Source organism: Vanacampus margaritifer, chromosome 15, assembly GCF_051991255.1.
Source record: "Vanacampus margaritifer isolate UIUO_Vmar chromosome 15, RoL_Vmar_1.0, whole genome shotgun sequence".
Lineage (NCBI taxonomy): Eukaryota > Metazoa > Chordata > Actinopteri > Syngnathiformes > Syngnathidae > Vanacampus > Vanacampus margaritifer.
Genome location: NC_135446.1, coordinates 8628796 through 8655054, shown reverse-complemented (window position 1 = coordinate 8655054; position 26259 = coordinate 8628796). Strand labels below are relative to the sequence as shown.

The 26259-nt window shown below is 39.6% G+C and overlaps 1 protein-coding gene across 1 annotated transcript; it reads left to right on the top strand.

Annotated features, from left to right (window-relative positions):
• The first annotated feature begins 6651 nt into the window (after nucleotides 1-6651).
• On the top strand, nucleotides 6652-26057 carry ntf3 (neurotrophin 3). The gene is made up of 2 exons (XM_077544637.1): nucleotides 6652-6798; nucleotides 24521-26057. The coding sequence occupies exons 1-2, from the start codon at nucleotides 6781-6783 to the stop codon at nucleotides 25403-25405; spliced, it is 903 nt and encodes a 300-aa protein (XP_077400763.1). The 5' UTR covers nucleotides 6652-6780; the 3' UTR covers nucleotides 25406-26057.
• Nucleotides 26058-26259: the final 202 nt, after the last annotated feature.

The window sequence follows — 26259 nt, the reverse complement described above, 5'->3', positions numbered from 1 at the left end:
ACACGCTACATTTACTGCTCAGATATAAACAAACTGACAACCAGTGCATCGAATGGGAGTTTTACAACCCTACAAATGAAACTAGCTCTTAGACACATTCAAGCAATATTTGGGGTTTGGGGTCATCTACCCACTGTGACGATATACTGTATTATTAGTTTGCTCACTCTTGACGGTTTCACGCTTCACACACCTTAACCCCCCCTTTACAGTTCCCTCTTCCTTTTTGTTGAAAGGCTTTTATTTATTGGAGCACTTACTCTTGTGTTACATTCCTTCTACAATCCGAGAGCTGTGCATGGACTTATCTGACCGCGCAATCTAACCCAGAAACTCTCCTCCACACACACCTTCACTCTCTCTCTCTCTCAAACACAGAACAAACAAAAAAATGGCTTTTCTCTTTTATATGGCTGTAAGGTTGCCACGACAAGTAAACCGAACCAGTGACCTTGAGTTAACCTTTCTTTTCTATCATCATCCTTCCATGCCATCAACTTCTCTCCGTTCTTTTGTGCAATGAGATTGGTGGTCATTGAGAATTTATTTATTTTAATGATCTGCTCGTGTGTGGTTTTCAGACTCTTGTTTCCGTTTTAAAAAATTGGACTTGTGTGTGATGGTTTTATGTGTCGATTCCAAGCGGTCACCCATGAAACTGGGAATTTGACCCAGACACCAGTTAACGTTGTCCTAGTCTCATTCTCATCTCCTGACTCCCGTCTCCTTTTCTTCGCTCCACTATATAGGATCCGTTTCCTACTCCATCCGGACCTGCTGTTACATTGTCTCCTCCCGTGCATACCTTTTCCTCTACCTACTTCCCTGTCCCATTTGGCTCCAGGCAAGGGATCGCTGTCACACAATTTATCAAACACACTGTGGATTTCCACTCATTTGGTGGGGGTGGGTGGGGAATGGTGTGTCATCTCAGATTGGAACACAAGTTTGAATAAATTAGTTGACACAGAAACTTGCTACATTTGATAAAGTTACCTTTTTTGCTTGATTTCATCCAATTCAATATTCTATTTGTAGCTCTGACACTAGAAATGAGTAAATAATGTCTTTTAGAATTTGCATTCTGGCAATAAAACTTCCAAGTCTGAACAAGTTTCTTTTTTTTCTTCTATTTTTCTTAAATGGGCACGATAGAGGGTGCCTGATGTCCTCTTTGGCTCATGTGCTTAAATGGAGAATGGGAGGGTGGTTGATGTACTTATATAAAAATCACGACACCAACAAATTGTTCTCCCAATACCAAAAAATTGTTGTTTAATGATGAATGAGGCCCAATATCCAGTAGATGAAAAAGTAAGCCAAAAGTAGCCAGTCCAGAAAACAAATGGCACCAAAAAATGGCAGGAAGTCAGAGATGTAGCGCTTATGGTGAATTATGATAGTAAGGAAAACAAGAGTGAACTATCTTGTAACCACCATAAATATTTTTCGAGACTAAAACAGGAAGTAGTCTCATTAAAAAGACGGCTCGGAGGCAGGTTTATGCCAGCATCCATCAAATTCTGTAAATTTACTGCATGTACTGATTGTCTGCTACTTGTAGCGACTTGTTGTCATTAACCAACTAGTTTGACAAATCGAATAGAGGTGGAGTACTGGAAAGCTTTTCATTTCTTTTCTATGCAGAAGAGCCCTTCTTTTTTTTTTCCTCGCCATAGTTTTTTTTTCAAACTTCCCTCATTCTCCTCTTTAACAGATAAAATGCATACTCTATAGGGTTTAAGTCTTGCTGTTTTGAAAAACTGCGCTCACAGAAAAATGTCATCAACTGCTGCCGTTTTTTTTTTCATCTACCCGTTCAGGGTTTCTTACTTAGTTCACTAATATATATATATATTTCTTTTTAACAGCTATAGTACTTTCATTGAGAGAAAAGGCATCCGTCCCACTTTCCCTGTTGGAGCCTGTAACCAATAGAAAGTAGGTCAAAGGCAAGGAAACACCTTTGACAGGATGACTGTTTTAAAGTTGCACAAGCATGTATTTTTCATGCTGAAGGCATCTATTTAATTTTGACCAAATAATTCATGAGAAATATGCATAATGCACGTTGTGTGTACACACTGTTGGACATATCATCCACACAGAGGCTTACAGAGAAATAAACTAAGGTCCACTTTTGAGGCGACATTTTTTTTTTCATCTGAAGTGACCTTTATTTACTCAGGGTTGGTTTTCCTAGAACCAAAGCTGGAAAACCAACGCCTCATTTCGCATGCTCGTAAACGTCCAAACTCATCCCCAAAGTCAGTGAAAGTCGGTTTTACAAACAGATCCTCATGTTCTTCAACAACAAAATTAATCCTCAAAATATACTTTGTGACCTAAATGTAAAACAACCCCAACAAAAAACGGATGCCTGGGTTTTTCATGGACTCAAAGCACTTTATTCCTACTTGAAAAATTTAAAAGGCTTTATTAAACTTGAGTAATTCATAACGCACCGGAGCACTTTTGCACACAGGCGGTCCGTGCAGGATGCAACATTCAGTTGGCGCTAAGCTTGTAAGTTCATTAAAATTGATGTGTCAACATTGGGATTACTTGCATCTATATATAAAAAAAAAAGTCAGTTTGCATTGGGTAGTTGTGTGGTGAGCATCCACACAAAATCGTTCCAAATGTATGTCAAAACACCTAGAAACACTTAAAAATCCACTTACACTTATTTGCATTTCTATATGAATTGTTATGATATTTTTTTTATGTAAGATGTATTATTGTCCCCTATTGATGACTTAACTTCTGAGAGTTTTGCGTGTTTGGTAATTTGGAGCTAAACAGAGTTGCGAGATGTCCGGTTCAAGTTAATCACCGTCTTGTCCTCACTGCATTCTTTCTTCGTGACGTTTATACCTTCTCACGTCAACTGATATCATTTTCAACAGTTTCAAGTCGGTGACAGGCCAAACATGACAATCTTAAATGCTAATTTGGAGCTTGGCTTAAAGCTGGCCGGTGAGGAAATTGATCAGTTTAGGTGTGTGTGTGTAAAAGACAAACCCACTTTAACTCAGTCATTGCCATTGACGGCTATAGACGTAAAAAATTCATTTAAACTATTTCTATTAGTTGAACATTTTTTTTCCACTTTTGCTAACAAGAGTATGAAAACCTAGAAAAAAAATATTGTAAATTTAGAACAGATGTAAAATTTGTGATTAATCGTTAGTTAACAAGTGAAGTCATGTGATTAATTACAATTAAAAAATTTAATCGCCTGACGGGCCTAATTAAAAATAGAAAATAAAAAGCGTTTAATCGTAATTAATTGCATAATAATTTTAGATCTGTTATAAATGAACAATAAAAAAAATCTAGGTTTTCATAAAAAAAATTAATGAAATGATTTTTTTTTAACTAATAGAAATAGTTCACCTGAACCTTTGATGTCTATAGTCGTCAATGGCAGTGAATAAGTTAAATTAGGGAGACTCAAGTTTCTAGTTGTGTGAATGCTTACTAATAATAACTCATAATGACCCACTCTAATTTATTCCTGTGCTAACTTGTGTTCTACTCACTGGACAAACTTTCCCCACCCCTTTTTCTCTCCAAAACTTTGTCTGAAACACATCACTGAGGACTTTGGTGATCCGCCGGCTTTTTCCAGTGTTCTTCGTGTGAACCTGGATCTTCTGTTATATTCCGTTGGGTCTTATATCTGCCATATATACTCAACACTGCATTAAGGTTGATGTGTTTTTAAGGTTAAATTATTTCATCATTTACATGTGAAAAAATAAGTGCCCTTCCCCCCTCGGCCAACAAACACCAGCAATAACCACACCTGACAACTCATACTTGGTCATTTCTTGTCATCACTTGCAACAGTCTTACACCTTCTCTCCATCCACAATTCCCTCCACATGCTTCTATCTGCCAGATAGAGTGTGGGATAAATAATGCAGTGTTCTGCTCTGATAATCATCAACGCTTTTCCTCTGAAAAATGGAGCAAGGAACCTGCACCCCTCACAACCCAAATCAAGTTCGCTATCCTCTGCTTGCTCTCTTATGTACACTGCAAACATGTTCGCCATCAATTCGTGTTTGCATTTGTCGTCCTATTCTGTGGTGCGGCTACAAGTGCGGTATTCATGTGGCTGTTTAATTATCCGAGGCACGGTATACAGAATGCATGACATAAACAATGTCCCGAACAATTACTGTGGTTTACAGCTTCAATAGAAAGTGTGTTTGCTGTTAGTAGCTGCCATTGTTCTCGATGCCTATTTCACAACGCAAACAAAGACGTACGCGTTTTAATCTCACGTGCGAGACGAGGAATTTTCTATGCAAACAATTTGAATCTGGTTTGCGTGATTGTGCTTCTTGTTTGTGTTCTCGTCAGGTGATATTTAGTCTGCCAGGAACAGCCTGCTCTCCTTGTTTAAAGTAATCTAAGGCATCCGTGATGTGAATTTTTTTTTATTGCTGAAGTATACGTTGGTCCAGTGTTTTTTCATTTCTTTACGAGAGGCAGCCTATAGTCGGGATACTTGATACTTGGCTTCAAGTTGTCAGACGGACTTGTTCCGTGATGAGTTTTACTGTCAGATGCGAGTTTATGTGCTTGGTTGTCTGAATGAACTGCAAAACGCTGGGGAATAAAGATCGGGTGGGCCTCAACCTACTATTTGCATGCAAGTGGTTGTCATCAGGCTTATTCTTCTTTCTGGTAAGGCTAGCTGAGCTAGATTCTAGCAAAAAGAAGGATTTAAAATGGAAAGCATCAGATTGACTGATTCGTGGAGGAACATTTAAGATTCAACTATAACTCACGGAAGGGTTCCAATAATAAAGGCAAACGACAATTTGCAGCAATTAAACACATGATAAGTGAACCAAATTGAAATGATGAACTCTGCTAACATCACCCCACCCTCCATCTTTTCTGAGTCATAGTTTCACCTGTCAGCTGACTCGTCTTTTCTTGTCCTCTCCCACTTTCTCCATGCATATTTAATGATTTCACTTTGGTCCAGGAAAATAATTACTCAGCTTTGAGTCATGCGGGGAGCCCGAGGGGCTGCGTAAAGAAAAGCATTGCCATTGTGGACATTAAAAATGCAACACACGCTACAGTGATGACGCTGAAAAACGGGACACTGAAACAGGGAGCCCTCGTGATGTATGAAGTATGAACGCTTTGTCATGGAGGGTAAAGAACAATGTAGTATGGCCCTCTATTTTCTCACAAGAGAATATATTTGTAGTTGCATTTGTATGTTGACATTGCAAATGAGGCTTTCAAGTATCACGACTGCTTGTTCTCATTCAAAGTTAGCCGAGCCACAAGGCTCAGTTCAATCAAAGGTTTGCATACAGATTAACTGTATAACAAGCCAGTTCAAGTCTACGTGGAGTTACCCTTTTGTCTGATTTTTTTCTTCAAGAACAGTTACTGAGCCGTCATTGGAACACTTCCATATGCCAGTTAGGTGCCCCCATAAATAAAAATAAAAAAATCATTTTACTCATTCACTGCCATTGACGGCTATAGATGTCAAAAATTCATTTGAACTATTTTCATTAGTTAAGCATTTTTCCAGGCGAAAGAGTATGAAAACCTAGAAAAAAATATTGTACATTTAGAACAGATATAAAATTTGTGATTAATTGTGAGTTAACTAGTGAAGTCATGCGATTAATTATGAAAAAAAATTACGCCCCTAATTTTTAACAATCGTGTCTTTTTTTTTTTTTATTAAAAATTAGGGGCGTCAGGCGATTACATTTTTTAATCATAATTAATCACATAACTTCACTAGTTAACTCATGATTAATCACAAATGTTATATCTGTTCTAAATAAACAATATATATTTTTTCTAGGTTTTCATACTTTTGTTAACAAAAGTGGGAAAAAAATGTTAAACGAATAGAAATAGTTAAAATGAATTTTTGACGTCAAAAGCCGTCAATGGCAGTGAATGAGTTGATAACATCCGTCTGTCCATCAGCACACTACCCATTATCAGACAGGTCACATCAGACCTCACATTTACCAGATGTTGCTGGTGAGATTGATCGGCGACAGAGAGGAATGACCAGATGTGCAGCAAACTCTTGCAACTCTGCCAGGTCCGTTTTGTTATGTTTTGACGCAAAATCGATGAAAGAGCGTGTTCCAATAAATACACAAGTAAACTGCGTCAACCATCAGTTTTACATGTGGGATGCAAAAAAAAAAAAGAGAAGAAGCCACAAACAATTGAGGATTCGGCTCTCATATTTGACAACATCTTCAAATCGGCTCGACGACTTTTAACTGTGCGTCAAAATGTCTTTACAGCGCAGAAAAAGTATCACGTAAAATTAATTGACTATGTCTCAACTTTCAGTAGTCAACGACAAAAAAAGAAGTCATTCAACACAATATGATCAACAATACCCCTCCAAATTACAAGTCCTAGTACAGGACACGCACTTTTGCGCGCACCGGCTGCGTGTCCATTTGCAGCAGACGCGCACTGAGAGCCATCTGTCCTGCATCAGAGAGAGTGTGTGTAGATTATGTTGGAAGGGGTGAGAAAGGGGGGGTGGGGGAGGGCGGGTGAGCGAGGAAGAGAGGAAGAGAGCGAGAATTACGCACACCCTGATCCTCTCCTTCCTAACAGAACCAGTGTGGCGGTGGTGGTGTGCAGACGCTCTTGCAGCCCTCCCTCAGTGAGAGAGACAAGTTTTCGTCAAAGGATTCTGTCCAAGAATTAAATCACCTTCATGTCGACTCTGTTGGAAAGTAACCGGCCGATGCTATGGTTACCTTTATTACGGTAGGAAGGCAAACTTTTGTTACTGACTTCAAATGACTAAATGCCAGTTAGGAAGCGTTCATGTGGTGACGGAGTGCATTTGAAAAAAACTTTTGAATGAACTGAACTTGGCACCAAAGGCGGGTTTAAAAGCTCTGAAGGGCTGCAGAGTAAATATTTACCTTTTGTACAACACACACGTTACGTGATGTATTCCAAAGCTGGCTATCTCCAATACAAAGCCACATAACACAAATGAGACTATGCGGGGAGGAGAGATTTCGCATGTCTTTGTGCAGGTAGAGGGTTGGGTTTCTTTAAGTTGCGCATAAATATTGTGAGAGTCCCCTGGAGCTGTGTGGAAAGGCGTGTGGACGTGTTCAAGGGAGTGGAACTCGCTGATGTGGTTGAGCTTGTATTTTTGGAAATATGAAGCCTATTCAAGTTGTTCATATACTCACTTGACACTAAAAACACGACATGCTTCAGAATACCTGGAATCATATTTTTAATGTTAAGTATATCTGAAATACCTTTTTTTTTTTGCAAGAGCTACATATTAGTATTATATAAAGTAGTAAGCCATAATCCTCCACTCTTGTAACAGCTTTTTTTTTGTAGTTGACTTTTATTACTCCTCCACTTACCGTACTTACATAAAAGTTTGTTATAAACTGAAAAGAGGACCAATTTGAGCTGCAGTAGGCAAAAGTATAGCAAAGTGAACTTGGCATCTACTCTACAGATTGCTTAAATGTACTTTTAAGGATACAAGTTTTTGTATGGGTGAAGTCAATATAATAATAGTAATAATAATATTAAATGGAATTTAATGTTATTGTCCTGTGTTAGTGGTTGAAACTCCAAGTTTTGCCTCAGATTTGATTGACAGAGCATCACTGTCATCAGTGTGTGTTTGCCGTGTTCACGACCATGACAGATTTACGAGAGACCTCAAATTTCCCGTGTGCTCGTGCATGACAAGGGTCTTAATCGTAATGTGTGTAAATGAAAAGTGAATTCATTTCAAAACTAACCTGCTTTGTCTTCCGCTCCTTATGCGCTTTATCTTTTGGTGAAGCATGTAAAGTGTCACGTACGGCACAACGGAGGCACTTCACTGCACCGGTCTTGACGTTCTACTTATGCGGGTGTCATCGTTTTGTTGCTGACAGTCTAATTGGGTGTTTGTCAGTGCGTGTCCGCGCGCGCAGGCTGTCGAACAGCTGTTGCAGCGGTGGTTGGACGCCCTCCCAACAGTGCCATGCGGACGCGCAGCAGGTTGAGGAATTAGGACGTGGAGAAGGAGACAAGGCATGCTCCAGTGCTATGTCTGCTTTATAGGCCCTTTAAAAAAATCCATTCATTGCAGCACAGGGCCAAGTCACCGTCATGGCTTTGGGCAGTTGCGTGCCAGTGGTGGCACAGCTGCAACAATTCAGTTGAACAGTCTTCATTGGAGGTTTATTGCAAGAGTAAAGAGAACTAGAAAAATTCCCGCGGAAATTTTGAATGGGACTGCTGACTCTTGTAAATGAGCTGAACAGTTTAAAATTTAAATGACAGGAATCGGTCAAGAAATGTGGAAGTTAACCATAATCAACATCAACTAAAAGTATCTCACTGTCCCTGAAAATGTATTTAAAAAAATGTAAATGAGCTGAACAGTTTAAAATTTAAACGACTGGAATCAGTCAAGAAATGTGGAAGTTAACCATAATCAACATAAACTAAAAGTATCTTACTGTCCCTTTAAGAAAAATGCACTTTCACGCACGCACGTTTGACTTGGAGACGTCACGCACCCACATTCCATTGATATTGTATGAGAGACGCACACCTCGAACAAAAGCCTCTCACGACTTAACGGTTCAAGATGCAGATTCAAGTAATGGTTCGTTAGAACGGCAAGGGTTTGGGGAACGCGAGCATGTTCTCACTTTTTTAATCGGATGAAAAATGACCAAATGAGAGCAGGTTGAAATCTTATGATTTATCAGAAATGAAGGCTGAGAGGCGCCTCAATTTAACATGGAAAAAATAGGCGAGAGAGTCCGCATTCTCCCCGCTTAAAGTGAAAATAAAGGTACTAAATGACACCTTAGCCAAATAAAAGTTAGTTTGTCTGAAAGAAGAGACTTGTCACTACAAAATGTGAGAATTTGATGTCTAGTGAGCAAAGACTGTGGCCATGGTGACGAGTTGAAGTGAAACTTTTGGAAATAGAATTAGATTTTTTGGTTCCCGCCACTCAAAGCCTAATTGCTCCACAGAGTGTAATAGAAGGCGATTTCACTCACTGTCTTTGAAACCGCACAGGGGGGAGAGCTTTCATTCCTAAAATAAATTTCAGTCGGTTAACGTATGCGCGCGCAGCGTGTCTTGGAAAAAGGTGCTTGATCTGTAATTTGTTCCCCCTTTCTCCATTCATTTCCTATGGGACTTTTTTGGGAGTTTTTGGGGAATTGCGTCACCATGGTAACTCGGCATTCCTAGAAAAGTAATGCCGCACCGAGTCAGATCGAGCCGCATCGTTTGATACCTCATTCGTGCCGGTGCGATCTACGGTACGGGCCGCATTTTTGCGGAAAAATCTGGGGATTTTCTAGGATGGAGAGTAATATGTGCTGCTTTCAGCAGTCCCATAAATATGACAATTGTGGGGTGTAAACAGAGCATTAAGTAGATAAAGGGTAAAAATGCCTCTCGAGGAGATATGACTAATCATTACTTTAATAAGAATTCTTCTCTGCTTAGTAGAAGCAAAGAAGCCATTAAAAATATATGAGTAACAATCAGTGAGTGAGGACGACTGCCGAGAGAGTTCGCGTTAAAATCACCTCACGGCTAAAGGGTTACTTTTATAGAATATCTCCATTAAATGAGGCACTGTTTACTTTGGAAGGAGTAGTCACATCTTCACAAGGGTCTTAATAGCTTCGTTTGAAGGAAGCATTCTCGCACTGTTTGTCATTCATGACGTTGCACCAGACACGCAGACGCTAAGGTATTGTGACACCTTTCATAATGACTTAACAGAAATGGGAAAAAGTGTTGGGATTACATAATTAGGGCCCTTTTTTCTCCATGAGTCTATAAGGCTATCAATTTTCTACAATTTAGACCAGGGGAGTCAAACATACGACCCGCGGGCCGAATCAGGCCCGCGAAGGGGTTTAATCCGGCCCGCAAGACGGACCAATTAATCAACCGGCAGCAATCAAAACATAAAAATTCGTAACTTCACAAGCAGTCCTCAGATGAGCAATGCCACTTGTACATGAAATCGTCCTGCATGTCATTATTTTACACACAACCTTAAGTTACGGTTTGTTTAATATTTAAAAAAAATATATCATAGGCCGACATAAACGTGTTAAATACAAAAAAAGACACAAATTCAATTACTGGTAACACAAATACATATGACAAGGATTAACGTCCTTAGAACTTCATTAACTGTACCACACAATGCATTCTGGGAACAATATATATGCAAAATAGGTAGATTTAACACATCCGGAACTCATACAGGCAAAGTGTTGCTGCATTCTATTTGTATTAGTGTTATTTTTTGGAACAATATCATTACAGTTGAGCTCCGTAATTTAAGGCTGGCCCACAAATAGCAAAAATCTGCGTATAATTGACTACAATTGTTTTTAAGTTATACAGTGGAACCTCGGCTTTCGAACGTCTCGGAACTCGTACAAATCAGACTTCAACCAAAAAATCGGAGTCAAAAATGCCTCGGAATTCAAACACCCAAGCAAAGCGGAACGTACCTTGAACGGGTGGCCGAGTGAAGCCGACTGAAGCCGAATGCTCTCGTTGCGGCAGTGGAGACGAAGCACTGCTCATTTCTAGTCAGAGCGTGAATACTGCGGGAGGTGCTCCGTGCATTCGCGAGTGCAATTTGGTTTTTCCACAACAATTTTCAAAAAAAGACAAACGTGCCAGTGGCAGCAAAGAAAAACATACAGTTTGTGCTACGAACCACAGTGGATTTAGGAAGGAGATTATCGCTCCATTGTAACTACCGTGACTACTTTAGTAAATACCGGCACGAGGACCCTCCTTAGCTGTTCAACAACGTGCCTGATGTTAAACAGCGCACAAGGTCCCCTTAGTAGTCTAATGATATGCCAGATGTAAAATACACCAACTCAGCACTGAACTTAAGTATGCATTCATTAACGTAGCATTTTTCATCCACTGAGGCCATCACACCACAACAAAAAAGATAAGGTATTTTTTATTGTTTAAATACTGTACAGGGAGTACAGTACAAGAGAAATTAAAATAGGAATTTTCTGTGTTTGGAGCTGAGGAACGGATTAATTGCATTTACATTATTTCCTATGGGAAACATTTTATTTGGACTTTGAACACGTCAGAGGAACGAATTATATTCAAACTCCGGTATACCACTGTATACCATTATTTTACTGATCTGGCCCACTTGGTAATATGTTTTACTCCATGCGGCCCCTGAGCTAATATGAGATTGACACCCCTGATTTAGACAATTCCTCAGTGCACAAAGCATGGGCAAAAAAGGCATGGTCGGAAAAGTTCAGTGTGCAAAGTAGAAGTTTTGTCAATATATAATTTATTTTTTTAAATCATGGTTGGTTTCGGGTTAAAACAAATACATCCATTAAAAAACAGTCTGCATATAAAATGAGAACTCCTTGCTGTGAGGAAAAAGTAGATTTGAGATCAAACAGATAGGAATCTAGACGTCGGAAAACAAAATCACGTGGAGTCCAGATTTGACGCTGCTCCAGAGAGGTGGATGATGTGATGTAAATACCAGCCGGGGTGCTGAACTGGATTTAATTCACAACAAAAGAAGAGAAGAAGAAGAATTTTCCGTCAATGTCTTTTTTTTCCTTTTCTTCTCTTGATGGCACTGCCAGGATTCACTCGAGTTTTAGAAAACAGGCTGTAAACACTGAGGAATCTGGAGGATCAGAATCATTATTGTTACATTGGAAGCATATGCCTCGTTACTTTCAATGTGTATGTTTTTATAGTATCACAATAGATTTGTACCAATCAATTGTTGGAAGACATCAGCTGTGTGTGGATCAAGTTGGTTTCTTTCATCTTATGTGGTTGCAATTTTCAGATCCCCGCTGGCCTCTTGATAGTTTATCCTTTTAGCAGAGTGTTTATATGCGGCACATTCTTATGGCTTGTCCACACAAAGAAAACCTAAGGCGTTTGATTAAGCGCATGCCGTGCAGCTTCCTCTCCCTTTCACACAACACGATGGACAAAAACATGAATGAGTTATTGCTTCGTCCCTCATGGAACCTTGCGCTTATCTTAACGTAATTGAAATCCAATGAAGACAAACTCCAACATTAAAAAGTGAATAACGAGCAATTTAGGGCCCACCTCCTCCGTTGTAATGATTTTGACGGACAGGAAAAGCAGATAGAGATCAAGTGGTTCCAAGGCGAGGTTGTGAGTTCCAAGAACTTCAGTCCCTCCCTCCTCTTTCTGCCCGAACTTTTGCCTCTGTCTGATATAATTTACTGTATCTCCCTCACTTTCACCGTACCTATATTTATGAACCTCTTTTTTTCTTTTTACCACCCAATCTTTTTTTTTTTTTTTTTTTTACATTCATCTTATTGTTGCCCACTTCAAAACGTGGACTCTGCAACCTACTGATAAGAGCAGCGACTAGAAATGATGCTGATAGATGTGATCACACAAAATGAACGCCTGAATTCTTTATATGCGCCACTTCTCGCTTTAAAGCATCCGTCCATTTTCTAGGAGCTGCATACCAGTTGACTTTGGGCAAATGAAAACAATTACTGGATTGTGACTAGTGTATGTAGTTAATTGGTTTTAGATTGGCCAACATTATTGATCAATCTAAAGCGTGGCAAAATGCCTTGCTCTCTTAGATGATGCAATGTTAATGGTTGAACAAACATGCTTGAAAAGTGACGGTTTTGGTGGTAAAGGTTTTGGCCCAACGCCCGCGTTATGCGCTGTAGTGATATTAGACGCCCGCAGGTGATCTGCGGGGACGTGAGTTTGGTTAGTGGCCGCTTTGATATTGGATCTGACAGATGTTCTAATGGCCAGCGGGCACAACTCACTGCCCAGTGTGTCAACCACGCAAATGCGCACACACACACACACCTAATCCTTGCTTGTCCTGCCATTTGGTTTTAACCCTAACCTTAAAATAAAACTAATCCTAATTTTAATCTCTGCAATAAAGCTAAATATTGAAACCTAAATGTGACTCTTATAGATAGAACTCAGGGCCCAGTTTACTCTTGATGCTATTTGCTGGTTTGGAAAATTAAAACATATATACAGCTACAGGGGGGATGAAGGGACCAGCCAATTTTCGTTATTGTTCATTTTCACGTCTAGTCCCACTAAAAGTGCAAAAAACAAAAACATGCAATGCCTATAAGCACCGTTTTTGGCAGTACAGGACATCAGAGTAAACTTACAATTCGCTACAACGTTAGCTGCCAAACAAACAAAGGTGAGAAGGATTTGCTGTCTACTGACGTTTGCCGTCTCGATTCTAATTCCTTGAATGTATTGTACCGTACACTCTAAAAAGAGAATTGTTGACCAATTGAATTGAATTGCTTCAAGTAGTAACACACAATTGAATTAAAAATAATCCAAGTCAATATATTAAGTTTAATGAACTCTATTACCATTATGCATTTGGTCGTGTCGAATGGATTGCCTTTTCCATGCATAGATGTTGATAACATCTCCTTTTGGGTGTTAAAGTGTACAGTATACGTAGAGTGTGATCAGTTAGTGTCCATTCAAAAAAAAAAAAAAAAAGAGAGAGCAATGATGATGACATGTCAAATCGGTAAAATTACCGAATGAACAATACTGAGCTCTCCAGAAAAAAAGAAAAAGAAAAAAAAAAGTTAGTGTCCATTCAAAGTCATAGCGTGAGCTTGGTAGTTTGTAACCTGGAATACATACAAATGGATCCATGCAGACATCCACCCTAATGTGCATCTGCCCACTCATCTCCATTTTATTAGTCAGTGGGAGAACAAAGTGAAAGTCAGTCTAGTGTTTTCCCAGTGGAAAGTGGGATGCAAAGAAATGAAGAAATGGACAGACATGTGCAACTCATCAGATTTTTGTGTGTGTCTTATAGCTCACATTCTGCCAGGGACACATTAAATTATCGACTCTACACTATGGTACTGTTTTGTTTCAGCTGACATGGGGTTCCCGCTGGGAAGTTACATACGGTTTTGGCTTTGTATCACTGGGAGTGTTGTAGTGCTCTGATCCGACATGCTGATTCTCCTTTTGTAATGTGTATGAGAAAAGTTCCCGTTTTCAACTGACTGCTGCTGCAAGCCAACAGACAAAGTTAATGCCATTAAATGAAGTTACCCTGTGTTTTACAATGTCTAAATTTAACCTCTAATCGTGCATGAGGGTAAAATCCTTTGACTGGTGACTCTTTGGTCTTGTGCCAGCCTGCCAGGGATGATCACATTGATGAAGTGATTTAAGGGCAGCAAAGAGTGTTTAAAATTAAATTAAATTAATAAAAAATGAAATATCCTTTGCATTCAGGCAGTCGGAGATGTAGGATTGTACGTGTCACTTCACAGTTGTTTATGATGACCACGTTCTCATCATGTCAAATCTTTGACACTCCATGAAAGGCTTCTCTGAACTCATGTCAACTTTTTAAATCGCTCAGTACATCTAAAGATATCTAAAAATAACATATATAACATGGCTGATATGAATTGATTATGGTTACACAGTAAAACCAATGAATGAAAATGAGCTTAAGTCGTTTTACATTGGCCACTAATAAAATCTTATCAGGGATCACAAGTCGACAACAGCGAATGCCAGGAAGAACAATGCCAAGGCAGCTTGAATCATGAGGCGCTTTTTAAGCGGAAACTTGGCCGTTATGTTGTATTGTTGTCTTGATTTTGAGGTGAATCATGTGCGCTCAGTGAGACATGCTCTGCTACCAACTCTTGATTATGACCTAAAGGCCACAATGAACAGTTACTAATTATTCCCACTAATTTGACCTTTTTTTAAGATTGTTTGCTTCCTCCAAGTAAACGATATACACTGTGACCGTTCTGGGAGCAGGCAGAGATCAATGAATATATTTATCACACTGAGGTTTCAGATCATCACACCAATTTTAAAATGGCACAAAGAAAATTTATAAAGGGCGGGGGGTGAAATCCAAACCTATCCAACTCTATGTAGAAACCTAATAACGGGTTGTACCATCCTTGGCATCACATTTGCGCGCGTCCATGAAATTTGAGCTTCCGTCATTCGTCAACAGTCGTGACACTCTTCAGTCATCGTCAATAACACAAGTCGAACTGCATTGTAATCGTCAATCCATCAGTGGAAAGAGCGTCCGCCATGGTATCCGTCAGCAATGCCCACTTTTTTTTGTCAGGCTCGCATCTAACTCCATGCGGGAAACAATTCCGAACATATTAAAAATACAGGCAAGTAAAATGCAGGGTTTTATAATTGTGAATAAGTAAGCGTAATTGTGCATTTTAGACATGGTTTCAATTGAAGTGCTGTGTGTCAAATGGAGATCACTGATTGGCTATTTAACTAGAAAATGCAAATCATTCCTCCTCATCAATCATTCAAGAGCTCCGCTGGCCGATGACGCCACACTACTGCATTACACCCCATTAAATAAGAGTTTTATCCAGTTTTTTTATTAGTTCAATTTGTTCATTGAATTCACGTGGATCACTCAGGCAGGTTACTGGAAAAGTTTTAAAAAAAACAACAATGTATTTGCATTTCCTGTCTAGCACAGACAATCACAGCGATTGTCATCAACGTTAATTTGCATAAAAAGCAAAATGACAGAAAAATCTCTTAATACTTAACCATTTTAATCAAAATCACTGCTTTTTACTTGAAGTTTGTTGACTTCCCAGTGAAAGATAATGATTGTGAGAGCCTGGTTAAAGTGACCGGTTACAATGTGATACTACGCAGGCTGTGATCATTTGCAGCACGTTTTATTCATAACATGATTACGATGCCGTTCCAACTCTACATGGCAGACAAGACAGAAGTGGGCGTGTCCGTCATTGACGAAAACCCCCTTCCCTCAATGCCTTAGTTCAACAAAATGGCCGTCCGTCATTAACAGATTGAAGGACCTTCCGTCAATGTTGACGGAATGCCCACCTCTAGAGAACTATGATGAGTCTTTCACATCGTGGAAGAAATTTGGCCCACTCTTCTTCACACATTTGTTAAAACTTTACTAATGTTGGACGGTTTTCCAGCATTACCGTAGTTGTGTTTAACCCTGGAGAACCCAAGAACCCTTTTCTTCTTTGGAAAATTATGAATTATACATTAAATGACTGCTATAAGTTCACTGAACACCAAAATATATATTTTTTTCAATTTTAACCCTTTTTCTTTAACTAGCTCAGAGTTGCTAATTTATCAAAACATATATATAAAACATACTCCTAGGCATTCTGCAACATGATATGAAATAGATTAACCAAAAAAACACAATTTTACCATCTGATGGTTTGCTGAGAAGATGGTTTTGTTTGGATTGATTTCCAGCTCAACAAAACAGCATGTTGCCAGCCATCTTGTCACCACCACTCTGGCTCGTGTAAGTGCAATATTCATCCACTAGATGGCCCCATGCAGGGGTCAGAAGTGGCACTCTGGACTTTTGAAGTTAAATTTGTAATAAAAAAAAAGGTCTTTGTTATTTGAGTAGCAGAATTTATAGGGGCCAAATTTGACCCCGTGGGTTCTCCAGTACTAAACGTCTTAAATTGACTGAAATCAATCAGAATTGGATTTAAATCTGGACTTTGTCGAGGTCCTGAAGTAGCAGAGCAGCCCCAGACCATCACACTGTGTTTCCACAGAATATTTCTCCAAAAGTCTCTTAAGAATCAGGAAAATCCCCTAAAATTGAATTCAGCAAAAACCCAACGCAAAATTTTAGGCCAATCCCTACTTGATAATAGTGTCTGCTATGACAGTGGCACTGCATTGATGCTACTTGAGTTTGTCCTCGGTCAGTGTGTCCAGATGATTAACAAGTGCAGATTGCAGTGGCTGTGGACTATAAAAATACTACCAATACACACACACAAACACACACACACATACAGCACAACAGAGGAAGGTCAAAGCCACTGTAGAGCCTTACAAGTCTATTCTTGTGTTGGTGATTCCATTAGGCTTGACGCTGGATTAACTTCCCCTGATCTCTGAGGGCAATTTGTTATAATACTGAATCAACTGTACTCTCCCTGTTTTATACACACAGCTTGTTTGAAGTCCAACAATCTCTTACTGTGAGTGCAGACAGGTCTATTAGCGCAGTGCGATCGGAGAAGCTGCCAGTTGAGTGAGATTCGCTGCTGCCAAATATGTCATACTTTTGTAGCATAAAACGTAGGGAATGTTGGAGGGTGTTCAGCGAGAGGGTCTTTTGCTTTATTACGGTGAATGTTTTTCGCTATTGGGCATAATGAAAACCAGTAGCCACAGGACGCATTCCTTTATCCTTAGAATGATATAAATTTGAATGCATTCAGTATTCAAACATTTCACTTGCACAAAGAAGCAAAATTTTATTGCTAAAGAGATCTCAACCCTTTAAGTACCGTACAAAAATTGGTCAGGTCAGTTATCCAAGTTTTTACAACGGAAATGCAAGTACCGGTACTCATCAACTCATCAAACACCCTGCATTGATTATTCGCTCATTATCGAAATGACAATGACTTGTACAACAACAATTACTTTTTATGATAGGAAAAAAACATTGATAAAATCTTGCCAGCTGATTGTGGCATGATCAGAAAGTGACCATTTGGAGGGCTGCACAGACTTTTTCCACGACAAGGGCCAGTAGTGATAAATAATAGGATCATCACATTAATCTCAAAAGGGATCAGTTCTGATTATTCTATGAAACAACTACCAACATTTTAATGAGCCTTAAAAATCAATAATTTGATTTTATTTTTTACAGCGAAAATAAGATGCTTTAAAGATACTTTCACTAGATGGTCAAAATTGCATATTGTGCACAATCCTGTTAAGTCTTGATCGGTATCTTAAGTAAGGGAGAGTTGGCCACATTTTGTCTTGAGCAATTCCTTTGTTATAGGAACTGAAATGGTGGTGTATTGCCTTGTTCTGTACATTCAAAGCGAGTCCTTTCACTCTTTACTTTGTGGACTCAATTAACCAGAACCTGCCTAGTGAAGGTCCCTCAGTTAGTTTGTTTAATATTCCAGTTCTTTTACTATCTTTATATACATACATATTAGGAAAGTTGCAAGAAATGGCTTTTAGGTTAAGGTTTTTAAGGTGTTCTCTGATGCCGAGTCGTGATTGGTTGTTACCTGAGCCCTGAGCAACTGTGATGTCATTTTCAGTCGACAGCATATGTCCCTTTAATATTTTTAAAATAGGAAAATTAGGCCCACAAATTATAACTTAGAAGCTGAGGTGTAATAGCTTCAGACATTTTTCTGAAATAAAGTGTGTTCTATATAGCAGCAGTAGAGGTCTCCATCTACATAGTAATTGACTTTAACTCATTCACTGCCATTGACGGCTATAGACGTCAAAAATTCATTTGAACTATTTCTATTAGTTTAACATTTTTTCCCATTTTTGTTAACAAGAGTATGAAACCCTAGAAAATATTTTTTTTTTACTGTACATTTAGAACAGATATAAAATTTGTGATTAATCATGAGTTAACGAGTGAAGTCAAGCGATTAATTATAATTAAAAAATGTAATCGCCTGACACCCCTAATTTTTAATAATCTTTTCTTTTTAGCTTTTTATTTTAAAGAAAAGATTATTAAAAATTAGGGGCGTAATTTTTTCCGTAATTAATCGCATGATTTCACTAGTTAACTCACAATTAATCACAAATTGTATATATCTGTTCTAAATGTACAATATTTTTTTCTAGGTTTTCATACTCTTGTTAACAAAAGTGGGGAAAAAATGCTAAGCTAATAGAAATAGTTCAAATGAATTTTTGACATCTATAGCCGTCAATGGCAGTGAATGAGGGCAGTCAAGGTGCCTGCTACAAATGTTTCAAGTCAGCTGTTGCTACCACAAACACACGCTGACGTCACCTTCCCATCACGTAAGGTGAATGCACTCACACCTGCGAGTAACCAGCGATGCTTGCATTCGCAAACGCCTCTAAAACTAGTTTTGTCACGGCATAATGGCGAGATGACTCACCTGCCTGAAGGCTGTAAAACAGTCATTGAAATTCCCTATTCCCGTTGGAATTTTGCCCTTCCCTTTTAACTGAGCTCGACAACCTGGGGGCTGAAGGCAGGAGGACGATAAGGAGCGTATCTTAAGACACTCAACACAATCTCATTAAATCTGTATCAAATTCTGCAATTAAAACACGTGTCATCTCTGATGATTGTCAAAACCCATGTGAACCACTGTTTACCAATACACAAGTGTGCTGACCTCTCCAGCTGCCCGTTAATCCTTTCTAGGCCCAATTTAGCCTGTGCTGATTATTATTATGATGATTAGGTGGATGAAAACTTGGCAGGAAAATGAGCCGTAGACTTGACATTATGCTTGACATTTTTCATTGCATAAACATCTGGAGTCAACTGGTCGGCATTAGTGCTCAGGGGTGAAAATCCCCGGGGAGGATTTGCTGCTTTGGCACACTGTCCTCTAAAGCTCTGACACTAAAGTGGGGGGTCTTCATGTTAGCTGCAACACTCAGTCCCCCTCAAACAACCAAGCAGCTTTGTTTTCTTAAGATCAGATATAAACCGTAGTGTCTGCCAATCAGAAAATTATCCTAATTTATACCCATTAGCCTGTGGACTGCCATTAAAAGGCCAGGCGGTGATGCAAATTACTTCACCAGTACATCTTTTATTTGGACTCTTAAGTTCTAAGTTTATTTCCACTGCGCTGTTATGGCACGTAAATAAGTAATTTATAATTCCCAGCTCTGCCAGATGTAATATCAAGATGAGAAGGCTCACATAAACACCAGGCTGCCGCTCCTCGCCGCTGCAAGCAACAATTAATCACTAATTAGTTTACAGCTCCTTACACAGCCTGGCAGCACAAAACACAAGTTAAATGACTTTGCCCTTACCATCGGGTCAGCGCAGCATTGACCTTTTCTGCATGCTGGAGCGTTAACCAGAGCAAAGCTGCAACAGGTTACAGTAAGAATATTTGCCTTACATATAGATTTGTTAAGAGGATGACTATTTTATGCAATCACATGACAACAAGGCATTTAATTAGGACGGAACAATCACAGTGAATGATCCAATGATGATTATGCTGGAGGAAAAGTTGAGTATTTTTTTTTTTTCTCGACAGTGGACGCTGCGCTGTAGTGTCTATCATATGACCCACATAGTTTCCAGATACGGCAAACAACTACCAGTAGCATGTTAAAGTGGTCTTGTGACAATGGAAGGGTGAATCGATGCCATGTTTGAATAAAAAAAAAAAAAATTAAAAAAAAGTTTTATTTATTTATTTATTTTTTACTCTATACAGGCATTTTTAACCTATTGCTGGTGGGTCTGAAATTGCCGTACATGAAAACAAGTGATAGCTGAGGAATAGGAACTTAAACACACACCGACACACACACTTATTGGCAACTGGTCAAATCTACATTTGGCTTCCAATCAGAGTGACAAAGCTCTTAAAAAAGACGACTGTACACACAAGAGTTCACCTGGAGGATCACGTCACTTGTGAACGTACAGTGACCTGGGGCCAAATGACTTGTAAATGTAGCCATCAATCCATCTTTTGCTTTCTCTCTCATGTGACATCTCTGACAAGGACCTTGCTCATTTCTATTTGGAACACATTCAACACTGTAGACACTTGTGTCAATGAGTCAAAGTCGTACATTGAACTCCAGCAGACAGAGTTAAAACAAATATAAATATACTACCGACAGAGAGTTTTGGAGTTTTCGAGTGTGGCTGTTCTGAGTTGAAAGATCGTAACGCAACATCTGCTGCGGTGAGATTGCCGAGCAGGTGAGGCAAGAAACTTTGCAAGTTACCCAACTAGTGATGGTCCTAAGAGGAGATAAAATGCGCTCTTCAATGTTGGTATTTTTGTTTGTTTTTGAAACTGGATCAAGTTCCACTGAAACAACCACATGGCTCCATTTGAAAAACATGCACAGCACACACTTCTAAGGAAATCCAAGATAAAGCGCACTTATTTTGATACATGTTGAATAGGATTTTACCTCTACTTCGTCCCGGCCGGGTGCTCCAATTGCAATGGTTGCCCAAGCAGAAGATCTTATCATAAAATCACACACACTCAACACTTCAACCAGAACCTGCAAAACTTAAAACACCACTCTATAATATTATACTTTATAAAACCATTGATGACATACTGCAAAGAATCAAGCAGTTGTGTGAATATTGTACCTCGGCCACTTGGGAAGAATCTAATACAGAAATACTTTGAGATGGTTACTCCTCAGTGAGCTGAAATAACTTTTGTCGTTTCATCGCAGAGGATAAAGAACATACGCCTGTGATATTGTATGATCTGTATGTGTTGCTCCACTATGTGTGCAGATATTTATTTCGTAAAGGTTTATATCAACGCAACACTGATGCCATTTGTAGTGTTTTGCATTTTTTGTTAACATAGACCGTATTAAGAGAAAGCTTTGTGGTTTTTTTAAATGTATGTATTTGTTTGATGCTTAATTTGAGAGTAAACTTCAACTAGGAGTGTCAAACTGCTGCCCATAAAGCATCTTTGTGATGAACATTTACATTTATTGTCACGGAGCAATCATGTGACTAATGAATATTTATAGCCTAACAAAGCCAACACACTAAATATAACATAATGAAGCAAATTGTTGTCATGTTTGAATGAGTCACTTTGTCATTACAAACATACAACATGCATGCAGAAGAATTGTCAGCATAAAATATTGCTGTTTAACCAAGCATCAAATCCATTCATCATAGCCTTGACGTGCTAAAATGCAACTAGGAAATGCATCCACGAACGTTTTAATCAAGAACCCATTGACAAAGTAGCTATCCAATGAAAACAGATTTACTTCAATGTTACCGATTATTATGTTGACAAAACACTCCACATAATCTGTTCCCTCTATCGCGTTGGTCCTAAATCAAACCACAACATCCTCCTCTGCAGCTTTCTGAGAAAAGATGATAAGAACTTGACATTGGAATAAAAGAGTGGCTTATGCGGTTAAAGCAGACACCTTAAAAAAAAAAAAAAGGACTCATCAAGCCCTGGCCTGCCTTGAAACATCTGCTTTGCATCTTAGTGACAACGAAAGTGGGAGGGAAAATAAACAAACAAAAAACATGTCTCGTCAGGATATTTACAGTAACTTGATGATGATCGTTATCATTTCCAATTTTTTTTATTGACTTTGATCCACTTTGTGCAAGCTCGGCGTGTCATCTGACTTCAGCTATTTTTCTGTTATTTGCTTGTCGGATTTGCTTCATTTTGCCTTTAAAAGAAGACATCTGCACTAATGACTTTCAATTGTCATTAACGATAAAACGGCCTGGATCACTGGCGAGAGAAAAACGCCAGAAGAACACAGAGCCAGTACTAATTACGGGTATAATAAAAATCACATGAAGCACTGTGGTGGGGCCAGACAAAGCCCCCCGAAACCCAGCATTCCAGATCGGCCCGGTTTTATTTCCACCACAAAACCATCTGAATGTCACATGAAAAATAAATTGTCCTTGAGCAAGTTTCACAGGCACTTGATGACTTTCTTGTAAACATGTCGCATGCTGTTTACTACTTCATGACACTTTGGGGCACAGCGTTTTAGAGGTGGTGCTTATGTCAAAGCAATGATATTTTATGATTTGACCTTAAAATGACCAGAGCTTCAGAATCCTTTGGAATGTACACTGGTTTGTCATGAGACAGATAACAGCTATTTTGCTCACCTACTTAAATGGTCTAACCAGAAAAACTATTGTGTGGTTCTGTACCTCACATTCATTGCTTTTCAACAAAGACCAGTATTGGTGGTATGTTTTATGCTTCATAACCACATAAAATGGAGAGATTTTCCCAATTCCACGTATAAGCCTGACAACAACCTGAATTGACACTGAAGACAACTTTGCAAAATTCTGACCTGTTGTGAATGTGAGGAATTCTCTTTTGACTCCCCGAGGCTTCAGATGCTTCCTCTTGCCTGAACCTGCCACTGGAGTAACTTACAGTATGGACACAATTCATTTACTCTTCACGGAAAGCAATGTGACCACAATCAGAAGGCAACATTTTGGGTACTATTGCATGTACCCCTTGACCTAAATGTTTATTGGCAGAGTATTGAAATGAGAAAGGTCCATAATTAGGATGCAAAAATTCAGGGAAAACAAAGTTCCACAACACATGACAAGTTAAACTGCCTGAAGTCAAACATGTTGTAATCATTGTTGTGAAAACGCCTGTCGTTAATAGTTAGAATAACAGGACACAATTAATCATTTAAACAAGGATGAGCAACAGTCTGGCGTTGCATGACATTTCATAAACAGACAATTTAACAGTGATTTATTTGTACACTCTCACTATCACCACTCAAATGCATTGAAAAGGATCAGCCAGGGTTTAAATGGAGGTTATTCGTCATTTCTTAAAACATCATATCAGAAGATATCACAGTTGCCAACTGCTAAGTCGCCACTACAGTACGTTATCATCCAGGAAAACTAAAGTGAACATTTGATGTTGCGTAATATACATCAAAAGGAGAACTTGAGTGTGTGTTAGAGGGGAAAAGAAAGAGCATGCGCACGTGTTGGTTTTGAAAAACAAAAACAAAAAAAAACAGCTGTATAGCCCTAAGGAAACCACTCATCAATGAGGCCTACGGGGGAGCATACAGATGAGACTCTGGGGCGATGGACTGATGGAGCAATGGAAAATGCCAAGCAAGGCGGGATGAAGTGACTTTGGCTCATTTCACTGTAACCAATCTCGTTTGTAACAAAATAGAATGCATTACAACAGTGTTATAACAAGTTACATTCTTTTCAATTATTCTTTTTTTTCCTCTTACTATCAATGCTGTTTTTTTTTTAATCATCTCGCTCTCTCTTGGCAATGTTCAGCATGTTTGCCAATAGCAATAATAATGACTTATGGTACTGTGTACCATGTGAACTGTAATCAACCATCTAGGAGAATTCTCTTTCTTGGGGAAAAATCTTTTGGAATGAACAGTGTTCCTTTAAAGAGGAAATGAAGAAGATTGTAGCCTGTTTTTTTTTTTACTCCCAGCGCTAATTTGTAACAGAATCAAGCATGTGTCATTGAAAACACATCGCGTAGCAGTGCATAAATTGTTTGTCGGTTGATGTAAAGTTTCATCCCAAGAAAAATTCTAAAAGCAAAACAAAAATGATTATCGTACGTGTCACAAAGTTTCCGACGAATGTTTAACAAGAACAAGCGCGACGAAATGATGCTGCTTTTTAGTGCTTTATGGTACGCAGGAGTGTGTGAGTTCCCGTGTGTTGCAAAGCCAAGACAAACATGTCCAGAACGTTATTCTTTGCAGCTACAGGAGGTCTTGAGGGTCTGTCTCAAACTTCTTCTGTCTGTCTTTGCAGATCTTACAGGTGAATCTAGTGATGTCCATCTTGCTCTATGTGATGGTCCTCGTGTACCTCTATGGTATCCAGGCAACCAACATGGACAACAGTCGCCAGGGGCAACAACAGCAGCAGCAACAACAACAACAGCAGCAGCAGCCCAGTCCGGACCCTTTAAACTCGCTCATCATCCAGCTTCTCCAGGCCGACCTGACCAGGGGGAAGAACCGGAGCCAGCAGGGGAAAAGCAGAGACCCGGAGCAGCAGCGGGACGCGCTGCCGCCTCTCCTCAGCGCCAACGGCGACGCCGAGCAGTGGGGGGAGGCGGGCCGGAGCGGCGAAAGCAGCGCCAGCGTGGACGAGGGGCAGTTGATGATGTTGAACTCGGACCTACTGAGGCAGCACAAGCGCTTCAATTCCCCGCGGGTGCTGCTGAGCGACCGGGCGCCGCTGCAACCGCCGCCGCTCTACATGGCTGATGACTTTGTGAGCGGCGGACTGGAGGGCGTTGGAACGTCCGCAAACAAGACCCGCAAGAAGCGCTACACTGAACACAAGAGTTATCGCGGGGAATACTCGGTGTGCGACAGCGAGAGCCAGTGGGTGACGGATAAAACTCAGGCGGTGGACACGAGGGGGAACCCAGTCACCGTTTTGGACAAAATTAAAACCAGCGCAGCGCAGGATATTAAGCAGTACTTTTACGAGACGCGCTGTCGGACCCCTCGGCCCTTTAAGGGAGGCTGCAGGGGCATTGATGACAAGAACTGGAACTCGCAATGTAAGACGACGCAGACGTACGTGCGGGCGCTGACGCAGGTTCGCAATTCCGTCGGCTGGAGGTGGATACGCATCGATACTTCCTGTGTTTGCGCCCTGTCCAGGAAACGTCACAGGACGTAAACAATCACGGCTGGAATTCCGGTTCAGTGCTTTCCACCACGGGATTATTCACAAATGACACGTCTGCTGAAGAAAATGTGGGTCCATTTCAAGAATGTTCATGCTGAAAATCCACAAATTGGTGCAGCGTTGCTGTTTTGGAGGGAATTCATACGAGTCAGTGTGTGAAGGGGAACTGTATATATAAATTATTTAAATTATATGAAATGCATGTCGTTTATACATGCTGATCTAAATATATATGTATGAATATATTTGTGTTATTTATTGAAAGAAGTCTGCTTCCAAAGGAACAAAAATCGATATGAAAAAGAATGAACCAAAATGGACTTGTGTTGAGTGTACAAGGCCAAGTGGGGTTGCAAAAGGTGCTTCACACTGAGACTCATCATGTGCCTTGACCGGTGTGGCTGCAGAGCAAAGTGGGACACACATGCAATTTCCACAAATGTAAAAAAAAAAAAAAAAGCTGCAAATCAGCAACAGCTTTCAGATTTCATTGGGCACGCATACAATATATTCAAAATTGGCCAAACCGCGTCTTCAAAGAGTTCATTTTGTGACACTTTCGACAAAGTCAATCCAGAAATTGCTGTCAGTGAATGAAGTGATGATAACAAAAGGAAAGTTGTTCTATTGTCTACACTGATGCCTCTCCATCACAAGCAATATGTTATTTTCTTTTATTAAAACATTTTTGGAAATATTTCATGAACAAAAGCGTGATGCTGTATATTGGTTTACCACAGACGGTACTGTATTAAATGTCTTCACCACCAGTTCCTTGAAAACTTACATTTGGTTTGCAGACAAACAACATTTTTTTTTTTTTTTTACTTTGACACAAAAATTTG